The 12959-nt window shown below is 37.7% G+C and overlaps 1 protein-coding gene across 1 annotated transcript in view; it reads right to left on the reverse strand.

Annotated features, from left to right (window-relative positions):
- Positions 1-474: 474 nt before the first annotated feature.
- LOC307124699 (serine/threonine-protein kinase PAK 3) overlaps positions 475-12959 on the reverse strand; it is a 75317-nt gene continuing 62832 nt past the window's right edge. Inside the window, exons 10-16 of the mRNA XM_079814108.1 lie at positions 10357-10405; positions 10158-10270; positions 9057-9174; positions 8856-8955; positions 7611-7807; positions 6139-6276; positions 475-1829 (exon numbers count right to left, since the gene is read on the reverse strand). Coding sequence (XP_079670234.1) covers positions 1740-1829; positions 6139-6276; positions 7611-7807; positions 8856-8955; positions 9057-9174; positions 10158-10270; positions 10357-10405 — 805 coding nt within the window. The 3' untranslated portion in view covers positions 475-1739. The remainder of the gene's footprint in view (positions 1830-6138; positions 6277-7610; positions 7808-8855; positions 8956-9056; positions 9175-10157; positions 10271-10356; positions 10406-12959) is intronic.

A 12959-nucleotide genomic window follows, 5' to 3' on the forward strand; every position in this document is an offset into this window, starting at 1 on the left:
TCTAATATGATAAACAGAGCTGCGTTACCTCATACTCATGACCGGAAAAGTGGAAATGGCGCCGGCGACTGTGGCATAATAAAAGTCCCGCTGCTCGCAAGGCGTGTGTTGTGTTAATCTTATTAACAATCGCTCCAGTGGCCTTGCTTAGCTCCACAACACCTCTGCTTCATACTACAGTAACGTTAATAATCGCATCCATGAACATGATTTCTGCCCGAGTCCTATCCCGATTCTTTTCCACCGGCTGTGAGGTGAAGACCACATGTCCCAAGATTCTGCGCTCAAACTTGGTGTCATCAAACTACGCCTTTGTTTTGAATAGGCGACCTCTAGTAACCTCAAGTTACATACTGTAGTGCACCTTTAAAGGTTTTCGTTTCACGACTGAAAATGAAAAACGTGAATTTGTGCAAACGGTCATGTATATTACATGTTCACGCATGCGTATTACGTGTTTACGGGGTTTTTCTTGACAAAGTGACATCACCAACTACTGCCCTGGCATGCATTAGCCTGACGTCATCATACTCAGATTCTAGTCAGAATATGAGTCTGATACTGCTCCATTGGGCTGTGATTATGAGGCGTGTTTCAACCGAACCAGGAAAAAAAAGCCTCTGCACTCAATTGGAGCAACGGAGTAAGTGACGTGTTGAGCGACGCATAGTTGTCAACAGAACTCAACTGCACACACGCTGGAAGAAGTAGAAGAAGAAGATGAGTGTAAACGATCTTTGCCGGTGTTGTTAAAAGAATTTAAGGATACATGGGGTACTTTCCAACACGATCATCATTTTTGAGAGAAATAGTAAAGGTGAATGCATATACGAACAAGTTCTCCGTTTAGTAAACGAATTTAACCCAAGCGCTCTTTGGTGACATGGATGATGACGTTACTGTTGATCATCTGTCCATCATCGTATAAAGCCCGCCCTGACAATTTGAAAGTTATAATGTCTTAAAACAAAAAATCTCAGTATTAATAGTCCTGAAAATAGGCATAATTTAATTTATGCAGAATAGATTTTCATTTCCCCACTCCCCCCATTTTTATTTTGGGATGAAATGTTACCTGGACATGTTTTGTGAGATTCGTCTTTGTTCTTGCTCTCAAGCTCTCTCTCTCTCTCTCTTTCATACTATCGTATGCTCTCTGATTTTGCGCACACACAGTGTAGAAAGGAAATGATTGCTGTGAATATCTGTGGTAGACAGTCATGCAGATGTCTTGAGGAGATCCCGAGATTTGGAGGTACACTTCTTCAGGCACAGGAAAAACTCTGTAAAACCCAAAGAAGGTTTCATGTAATCCAAGACAGTACAGAATAGATTAAATAAGAGATTGGATGATTTTAGAGGTCTACTGTAATCCACATCATCTTTCATTCCAGAGAGAAGGAACACAGGAGTTGTTTTTCAGTTTGTCTCCTTTCCAGACGTGTAGAGGTGAACACACACTGATGGACTGGTGCAGCAGTTCCATACATCACGTGTGTATGAGGGCAGGCAGCAGGTGCCAATCCCTTTCCAAAGGCCTTGAATTGCTGTCAATTCCCCTTATAAGGGCAAGTGCATGTGCAAGCATGTGCTTGTGTTATTGTTTGTGTCCAGATTCAGATATTGTGTAATTGTGCTATCACACATAAACACACTGTACCTGCACTCTGTGCGTATGAATGTGTATGTGTGTGTGTGTGTGTGTGGGTGGGGGTGGGGGGTGTTGTAGGGGGAACATCCTAGCGGCTGCTATTCTTGATGGCTTCCTTAGCAGCTACAATCAGCGGAGTCAAACTGGAGAGGGGCTTGGCAAGCTTCAGGAATGAGTGCTGTAATGACAAAGAATACATTTAGGAAACTTCACTTTTTATATCCATTTTGGTCTATATATTTCTTTAAAACCTTGGAAATCTGTTACAATTTTAAGAGAGCAATGCAGATCTATTTTCAAGTGCACTTCCAGAAAAAAAAAAAAGTCTACTGCCTAAGCAGTGGCATGCTCTTCTGAGGGTTTAGCCTTTGCTCAAGACTGTGCAAATTGTTGAAAACCAAATTCCGATGCGATGACAAATTGCTAACTCCCATGGTTGCAGAATGAGCCAATTTTCCAGTGCAAAATGAGCCAGTCATTGAGGTAGTTCAAAACCCGCACACCCTGGAGCCACTCAGAGCGCCATCCATACGCTTCAAGAAGCCAGGGCCAGTCCAAATGGAAGAACCAGAAATTGATAACCCTTACGAAAAAGAAGTATACTTAAGTAAAGTTCAAGCACATTTTTAAGCATACTTTATGTAGTAAGTATACTTATATCAATGTACTAGTAGTAAACTTGTGTACTATTTCAATACTGCTTGGGACTAAATTGGCCCACATTTTAGTATATAAAAGTATATGTTTGAGTGTACTATTACTTTTTTATTACTAAGTACTTTTTTCATTTGTACTGCATCTGTACTACAAGTGAACTTATAAGTACTAGTAATTTACTATTTGAATACTTGTAGCAAATTTTTGTTTGTTTATGAACGTACACTGTGAAGTATACTCTCAGTGAACTACTAGTTTAGCAGTTTTATACTGCAATTATACTTGTAAGTTTTCTTTAAGTGAACATGACATCCTACTTATAGTTTACTATCTAAATATTATTTTTGCACTTTAACTATGTTCTATGTAAAAATATTTAATTGTAGCTTCATGCATCCTTTTTTTTATCAACACTTGAATGCGGGTAAGTTTGATAAAAAAAAGCAACATTTTAAACAAAAAGCTGAGAAAATCACCTTTTTGTCAAAAACTATGCCTGGATCGGATTAAGAATGATGAGCAAAGCATAGATGGAGTAGATTGAGTCCATCAACACCCCCAAAGCTTCACAGTCGTTTCATCTTCATGGGTTCGACATTTCATTCGGTAACTTTAGGCGGATTTATATGCTGTTTAATGTTTGATGATCACATTAATTTACATTTGTTTACTGTATGTCATCATCCATCACTTATTTCACCTTCTTCTTCACCTGTGTTTTGATCCGGAGATTCTGTACTAGAAGATGTGTAATAGCGCCCCCTACCGTATAACAGTGAAAACATGGATAGCCAGAAAATTGGCAGGGAAAGAGTAAAGTAGATTTGAAGTTTATTCCTATGTACACTACCAGTGGACTAGTCTAAACAAAAATCAGATACTCTTTTCTTAATAAATGTGAAAAAAGGGCCCCACTTTATATTAGGTGGCCTTAACTACTATGTACTTACATCAAAAAATAAGTACAATGTACTTATTGTGTTCATATTGTATTGCAAAATACTTTTGCTTGAGGTGGGATACGGATAATATTAAAGGTAGGGACAGGTGTAAAGGAAGGGTCAGCAGTGTAATTATAAATGTAACTACAGAAATTATATACAGTTGTAGTTACAAGCAGCTACTTAAAAAATAAATAAAACATGTATGTACACAATAAGTGCATTGTATCAAATGATTAATTAAAATGTTAGTACATAGTAGTTAAGGCCACCTAATATAAAGTGGGTCAGAAAAAAGTATTTAATAGGCTGCTCAATCAAAAGATTAAACACAACTAAAAGTCAAGTATACTTTGAATACTTATTTATACTTTTAAGTATATTTTGATCAACCGATTGTGTACATGTATAGACCAAATAAACTATATAGACCTTTCTGTCAGGATAAGTCAAGTATACTGCCGTCCAAAGGCAAAGCGCAGTAACTACACATTTGGTCAAAATTGAGTTAAGACTTTAAATGGGCTTTGTGACATCTGTTCTGTCTTGTGACAAAGTTTGCTGGTTCAATTTCGTCCAGTTTTAGAGAAACGAGTGTGTCAAAATTGCAGTAACTACAAAATCCAAGCCAATACCAAGGCAAACCGCAGTAAGTGATGTTACTGCGTTCTAGCTTTGTTTCCCCGTTCTTGACACAGCAGATACTGCGGTTTCAACTTATGCGGTTTGCCCCGATCGTAACACACAGAAACAATCCCACAGCCATATGATGTTTGAGCGTTAAAACGCAAATATTCAAAGACTGGTAAGGAAGATAGCAAAATAATAACTCATAGTAAGGCAACTGACAGCTTTATATTCAGTTAACATTGACTAGCCAGCCGCTAGCAAATTTTGACTAACCTGTGCTGCTCTATTAAAGGCAATATCCTCTGACAACGTAAAGATAATCCGATTTAATCACGTTGGTGTTTGTTGATTCGGACATCTCTCCGTTTCAGGCTGCTAATCCAATTGTATTGACAGGGGTTACTCCTTCAAAAGATAGCTGGGTCTAGTAAAGTTATCTTGTTAGACAAAGTTACTCTAAAAGTTAGCGGCGCCAGTCAGCAGGTGACAACCGGACAACCGGACGAGCGCAGCCGGGCCGACAGCAAGCACACTAGGTGAAAAAGTACACTTGCATAATGTACTGAAAGTACTCTATTTTCACGCACTAATTTCGTAGGCTACTTAATATACAAAAAAAAAAGTGCCAATCAGTTTTTTGGATTTCACAGATAGGCTAGCTAAGAATACATACTAATTATATTTTAATTATTAATTATAGCTTTAAGGGTGTAGATAGCATAAACAGGAAATGTACATGTTTGAGAATAGCTTAGAAGTTAGGCTAAAGGGAGAAGAAATACGTAAGTTAACTTACTCTCTAACCTCTAATTCTAGGAAATGATGTATGGTCATATTAAAGGGATAGTTCAACCGAAAATGAAAACTCTGTATTATATAAAGTTTATTATTACTATAAACATGTATTAAGAAGCATGAAAAAAAGTTGGATGAACACATTTAGTTTGCAGATACTGCACTTTGCCTTTGCAATAGTGTTTTAGTTGTTTAAGGTCATCCAAAGGCAGAGTGCAGTATCTGCATTTTGGGGGTCAAAGATCACATCGGTGGTCATGGTTTTTATCTATAAAAAATTTCTTCCTAAGAAGGCAATACATGAATGCATTACCACTAATCTACCCACAACATGTTTGACTGGCTGGTGTAAAAACTTTAAAGCCATTTTTCTCAGTTTCAGTGTTTGCGTAGTTACTGCACTTAGCCTTTGTACGGCAGTATACTTAAGCATAGTTTTAAGTATATCTCTGAGAAGTACATAAAAAGTAGACAAAGTATACTTTCTTATTTTTAGTTTAAAAGAACTATACTAATAGCACACTTAACTTCTTTAAAATAAACATATTTTTCATAAGGAAAGGTTTTCCCCCAAAGCAAACCAGAGGAACAGCCTGTGTCTCTGGATGATCTGAATATGAAAATGTGCAACATTCAGATTTATTGAAACAATCAAATCTTGTGTTCAAACTTGGGTCCAATTGTTAGCTAGCAGCGCCAAGTCAGTAGCTCACCTGAGCTCTTTAACTGCCTCATCAGCTAAACCAGAGCCCTCATTCATCTCCTTCAAAATGTCAGCTTGATAAGCCATGCAAAGCTGTATCCATCTGACTGGCAGCCATATAGGATTTGCTGATCAGAGCAGATGTGAAATTACACGGCTTAGCTGGCAGCAAAGGCCAGGACATCCGAGTGGGAGCTGATGTTTGCCAGAGAAGAGACACATCTCTTCGACCACCAGCACCTCCACATACCACTGTTCTGCCATTTTGGAAACAGTGTCATTTAAGTCTAAAGCAGCTAGATTAGTAAGCCAAAACACTGAAAACACTCATCCAGCAGATTCATCTCAATCCAGCCATTTTATCGCTTGTATCTTTTAAGGATGTCTGAGATTTGCGTTACAAAAGCCCACATCTATATTAATGCTTTGTTACTGTATACTTTTAAGTGTACCCAATGATTTATTCAGTACTGACTTTGCATTTATTAGAATCAGTGGAAAGCAACACTAAACAACCACTGCTAAACAGTCATGCCTGCTAAAATTCACCAGTCTTATACTAGCACTTTGGCTGACAATGTTGGTGTTTTCAGCTTGTCAGTTGAAAGTGTAGTTTAAACAATGGGCAAACAAAGTATTTCTATACACCTTTAAATGTGCTAATATGGAGCAGTATGAGGTACTGTGTAATGTGTACAAATGTAGTAAAAAAACTGTGTTACTTTTACAGTTATACAGATGTCTGAAGCATAGTTTGTTACCTGCAGCAATTCTTTTGCTGACCCTCTCCGGTCTACATCCATCTCCAGACAGCGGTTCAGGAAGTCTCGAAACACAGAGGATAGCCGTTCAGGATTTTGTAGCTCTGGAGTTCCATTGGTTGCAATTAAATATAGGGCCTACCACAAGGGAAGAACATTAATGTAGTGGAATAACTATAGAAAAGTCTACAAATCCAATACATGTTACAATGCAGCAAAAAAAGGAAATGTTTACACATTAATGTTATTTCTCCCAATTTTATTTAAATTGAATACAGTGCCCCTATTATGCTTTTCCGAATATTGTCTTTTATGCAGTGTGTAATATAACTGTTTGTGAATGTAAAAGGTCTGCAAAGTTTTAAAGATCAAAGTGCATGACAAATAAAGTCTAAGAATAAGAATCAATTCTGTAAGAATCAATTCTGAACTGCAGAAATGAATTGTCAGCAATTCACTTCCTAAACATCTGCGTAGGACTGTAATAAATATATAATGCCATTGGCTACCTGCGAACAATGTCTACTTATTCCTTTGACCCGCCTTCACGCACTGTAGTTGTAGCTGAGAATCAACATTTTGTAGCAACATGTCATGTCGTCGACATGTCGAGAAGATACACTTTGCATGCACTTGCAAAGGATGAGGACTCGCGCTGCAATTGATATGGTAAAACAGACACGTAGTTACTGTATGGTTAATATGTTCGTAAGTGCGGAGGAAGCTGAAATTCAGATATGGTAACACGTGCTGTAAGCGGTAGACCAATCGCAACAGACTGGTCCACGATTGGTCCATCTGACCAATCAGAGCAGAGGAAGCTCTCGGAAAGGAGGGATTTTGAGAGATTGAATGCTTGATCTAAATGTTTCAGACACTGTGAGAAAAGGGGAGAAGTTGCAATGTATATTATGATATATTTTGTTTTTTGACCTTAAATGCATGTAAACCTATTGTAGGAGACCTTTAAAGCAAAATTAGGAACTTTTAAAATATGATAATAGTGGCACTTTATGGCTTGGTTTCACAGACAGGGTTTAGATTAAGCCAGGATTAGGCCTTAGTTCAATTAGGACATTTAAGTAGCTTTTATAAACAAGCCTTAGAAAAAAAAAACATTATTGGTGTGCATCTTGATACTAAACAATGGCACTGATATATATTAAGATAATATACTGCTCACACATGCATTTTAGTCTAGGACTAGGCTTAAGCCTTGTCTGTGAAACCGGGGGTATGTTTTACTCAGGCCTCCAACAGGCAATCACCAATTATTAAGCGATCGAGACATTTGTGTTACCATTGTGTTACTCAGATGCTTTACAGCTTAGACAAACCTTAACTAAGTAAACTACTGTACTTAGAAAAGAAAGATTAATCAGCTTCAGTTTGTTTTAGAAATGACTGTGTTTAGGATTAGTTAGCATTTTTTTAAAAACAGAAAATGTATAATGTTGCTTTATAAAGCTTACCCTGAGTGGGTTCTCATTCAGGTATGGTGGTTCTCCCTCCACCATTTCAATAGCCATGATGCCCAAGGACCAGATGTCCACTTTGGGGCCATAGGCCTTCCGGGTTACGACCTCTGGGGCCATCCAGTAGGGTGTCCCCACCATAGTGCTACGCTTGTTCTGCTCAGGTGTGATCTGAGCACAAAACCCGAAATCCGCTTTAGAAAGAAAGAGAGAGGGGGTTAAGACGGTCTTGATTGCATAGCAGGAAATTACATTAACATTTTCTGAAGAATTTGTGAGTTATGTTTAAAACAATATCCGCAATAAAAAATAAGGGTGTTTTCACACATGGCATGTTTGCTTCAATTAAAAAAAGAACTCTTGTGTGATTGCTCTGTTAGTGCGGTTAATTTGAATAAGTGTGAACGCTTGCCATCTGAACCCTGGTGCCTGAACCCTGGAAAATATGGCTCTCAGTCCGCTTCCAAATGAAATCTGGTGCGGTTCGAATGAAATATGAACGTAACACTGACCAAAGACGTAAACAAACCAAAAATGACCTCAAAAGGACAGAATGCTCAAGTGATATTCATCGATATTGCCCATCATAGTTCGGTACAGGGATCAGAACCACTTCTCCTCGCACCAGATCTTCTTTTGTGTGTATGACGGATTCCTGCCACTGTTTTGATGCCTTTACACATTTTATAAGCTCTTCATGAGTTCTCAAACAAACTAAACGAACCAAACTATAAGTATGAACACACCAAGGGCCAGATTTACAAAACAGGGCAAATTAGTGTGAGAGCGCAATTCCATAAAAGTGCAGATGGGAGTGGACAGTTCTGCGCGTGATCTACTGACGACGTGCAAATTAATTAACAGAGCCAGATCATTTCCATAATGGCCAGCACAATCTACTTGTTAGAGTCTGGTTTAAGACATGCTTTTTTTGGGCGGTAAATAATGGCGTAAACAATTGCAGAGCGCAAACCTTTGTAATTTACCTCACATGAAAACAGTCTCCTCTCATGAATTTTGCGTCTGAAAGGTAAACTCCTACAAATGCGTATGCAATTAGATAAGCCGCAAAAATAACCCTGTCCACACCCTTTCAGCGCTAATTTTTCACTGCGTGTCTTTAGTAAATCCTGACCGTAGTTTGTTAATGCCAAAAGAGGGTTTGCGCTGGCGCAAGCTGTTAGTAAATCTGGCCCCTAAAGAGGAAGTTATAAAATAAGTTTTGCTTTGTGCGTAACTTACTCAGTTTCACTGAACCGTCCATGCCCAGCAGAATGTTGTCACTCTTGATATCTCTATGAATCACCTGATTAGAATGGAGGAAGTCCAGAGCCTGTAGACACTGTGAAGACGTATACATAAAGAGTCAGATCAGATCTTCATAGTAATTCAGAGTCTGCAGGTGTGTAAATACTTGTAGTGTAATGTGAGTGTGTTTGTTACCTCTCTGCACACAGCAGCAATCTGTCCCTCATCCATGCAGGTCTCGGTTACCACATCGGTAAGTGAACCGCCTGCCAAATACTCCATCACCACCCACAACTCATCTCCTACTAGATAACTGAGACAGAAAGATGAAGACAATTTATATTACAGGCACCAACCTGACCAATGAATGAGAAGTAAGATGATAGTAATACGCTACCTGAATTTAAGGATTAGTATCTCTATAGGTAGTTTTCAGTGTTTCAGGTTGGGCAAAAAGTTACAAGTCTTTTAATGGCATTCACAATTATTCATATAGCAGATGCTTTTATCCAAAAACACATCGTGTAAATACTACAAGCAGAAACATTAAATCCCAGGGAGAAAACAATACATAAGAATATAATATTGCACAAGACATAATTAAGAATGACATTAAAATGATGGCAATCGATTATACCAAAATTAAGTTAAGTTTTACGTTTTTGGCATTATCATGATTAATTTCACATTTTGCTAGCCTGGTCCTACCACTCTCTATTGACAAGCGTTAACTTCCTTGAAGGCGGGTACTCTGTTGAAGTTTAAAACTATTGGATCTGCCATAACCAATCGCTAATGTTTGGTCGTGACGTATGTCATCTCAAACTAGCGCATGACATCAACGTCATCGTTTTCAGCCACTCCCTCTGTTCGCTGATTGGACCGGTTAAAATTTGACAGAGAAAACCAGAGAATATACCGCAATCCCAGACGAAGTACTGAAGGAAAATTAAAATTGAGCAGAAGTACGTAGGAGGGCGAGCCAGGCTAACATTTTTCCTCTAGTACATTTTGGTATATTCATTAATTTCCTCTTTTCAGGAAAGAAAAGAAAACAATACAATAACATGTAAACCAATTCTCATAAATAGCTAATTTATTTTTAAATTGCTAATTGCTAATAATTTCATAGTAATAAAAATAAAAATAAAAAATTCCATGAACAATTTACACAGAAATGTTCTGTTAATAAATAAAGGCAAAGTCTTTAAAATAATAATTAATAATAAAATAAATATATAAAAAAAAAAAGTTGAATTGCAATCAGTTAATATATACTAATGTTGAAGGTTGTACCTGTCCAGGTAGTTGACTATATTGGGGTTTTTGTTTTCCCTCATCACGAGAATCTCGTTAATAATGAGCTCTTTCTTTGGCTGCTGTTGCAGATTCATCTGTTTAATGGCCACCTGAACAAAGTAAAAGGAAGAGGGGTCAGCAAAGGTCAGGAGGCCATGTGGAGGCAAATGTGGAGGCTTCTTCATGATCTGTTTACCTCTTGTCCTGTGGCAATGTCAATAGCTGTGTATACTGTCCCAGACGCCCTTAAAACACACAGAGGAGAAGCAGGTTAAAACTTTTCTATACTGTAGTGACTTAGCATGGACTCATACATTATTCAGTGACCAATAGAGGGCAGCTCTGGATTTCTTAATGCCCTTAGAGATCACCTCTCAAGAAAAATGTACATGTATATGTGTGGGTAGTTGGCATGTCCTGCTGTGCGATATACTATATCTTCTAAACAACTTTTTTCTATTTTAGCTTTATTGACCTCACATGGATTGGAAGACTACATTTGTGTTTTTACAAATGCATGTGTCACAACACAGGACCATTTAAAATGAACTATTAAAGGCAATAAATAAAGAACAATGGGTGATTGAGCAGTCACATAACCTAACATATATATTTTTTTCTTTATGTATTCATTTACATTTTAAGCTAAAATTGTGATAATGATACTTGGAGTTGACATGTTAATCATATCCATATAAATACTTAAATAAAATGGAAATAAAATATATTCAAGGCACATTTTGATTATTGACTCATTGTGAGTAAAACATAATGTAGTGATAATACTATTGTGAGTGATGGTATTAGCAGTTGCTGTTTGGAGATTAAATCAAATCCAACACAAATTCACAGAGATATGAAATATCTAACCTTTGACCTCTACATTGACTGACCTATAACCATAGCAGTATACAGGCGTATTTAAACAAGGCAGGGGAAAAAAAAGGATGCATGAAGATTATTAACATAATCTTACCAGTGTCATCAGAGTATAATTCCCCACTATCTAATACACACATATAGGAGTAATACGTACATAATTCATACAGTAGGTGTACGCTTCAGGAAGCTGCTGCTCTGCTTGATATATGAGGCTGTATATCTCCTTTGGACAGTATTAATTGGTCATGTCAATCCATGAACACACACCATTTCTCTCTTTCTAGGGCACCAGGCCACTGATTATTATCAGGGTGCATGAATAATAGAGCAAGGGTGCAACTGGATCAGATGCATTCAGGTTAAAGCCACATGGAAACACCCTTGGACTGATCCTGGAGCAGTATTCGCTGCTCAGAATACAGGGACTGCCAGCAACTGACAAGAATATGTACAGGTCTGACAACATTTATGCAGGAGCACAAGGGTAATACAAAATATAATCCTATGCATGTTTAAAGGGTTAGTTCACCCAAAAATGAAAATTTTGTCATTAATTACTTACCCTCATGTCGTTCGACACCCGTAAGACCTCTGTTCATCTTTGGAACACAAAGGAAGATATTTTAGTTGAAATCGGATCGCTCTGAAAGGCCTCCATTGGCACAATGTACGGTACACTCTCAAGACCCATAAAAGGTACTAAAGACGTCGTTACAAAGTCCATCTCACTACAGTGGTTCTAGAATAACTTTATAAAGCGACGAGAATAGTTTTTGTACGCAATAAAAGCCTAAATAACGACTTATATAGTGATGACCGATTTCAAAATAATGAAGCTTCAAAGCGTTATGAATCAGCGAGTCGAATCATGATTCGGATCGCGTGTCAAACCGCCAAACTGCTGAAATCACGTGACTTTGGCGATTCAAACCGCTGAATCGACTCACTGATTCATAACGCTTCGAAGCTTCATGATGCCTTGTTTTGAAATCGGTCATCATGATTTAAGTCGTTATTTAGGGTTTTTTTGCGCACAAAAACTATTCTCGTCACTTTATAAAGTTATTGTAGAACCACTGTAATGAGATGGACTTCGTAACAACGTCTTTAGTACCTTTTAAGGGTCTTGAGAGTGTAAAGTGCATTGTGCCAATGGAGGCCTTTCTGAGCCATCGGATTTCAACTAAAATATCTTCATTTGTGTTCCGAAGACGAACGGAGGTCTTACGGGTGTCGAACGACATGAGGGTAAGTAATTAATGACATCATTTTCATTTTTGGGTGAACTAACCCTTTAAGGATTTTACTATGCAATAATTGAGAAAAATAATGTAAAAAACATTTCGGCAGGGACACTAAAGTTAAAAAAATAAAGAGAATAATAAATAAAAAAAACACTGAAAAATTAAGTTAAAGTAAAAAAAAAACATTAAAAAAAACTGCCTAGATGAATTGACTCCCCATCATGCAAACATTAATGATTTTAGAACACCTGGAAAACAGTATAGGTACAAGCAGAATGTGGAAGTTGGTGAGTGTTGTATATGTCCCACCCCTCCTCCACTGTGATTGGACAGCTGGGTAGAACGTTACAGAGATGACCACTGAGCTTTACCCAAAGTTGAACATTCTTCAACTCTCAGCGACTGAACAGAACGCTTTCCAGTGACTTGTTATGCTCCTGGCATTTTAAAAACGTGGTGCTTCTATGGAAAACAACTGGAAAAATACACTAGCCTCGGAAAAAACGCTTGGTAGCACATGGCCAAGAGTCATATGGGCTACTTTTATGATCATTTTATGGGACTGCTTTGGAAATTGATAGTCACTGGTCAGTATCTACTTTTATGGAAAACAGCAGTTTGAACATATTTGAAAACATTTAAAAACAGCCTTTTGTGTTCCATATTTTTTTGA

The sequence above is a fragment of the Gobio gobio genome (assembly GCF_949357685.1).
Source record: "Gobio gobio genome assembly, chromosome: 4".
Classification (NCBI taxonomy): domain Eukaryota; kingdom Metazoa; phylum Chordata; class Actinopteri; order Cypriniformes; family Gobionidae; genus Gobio; species Gobio gobio.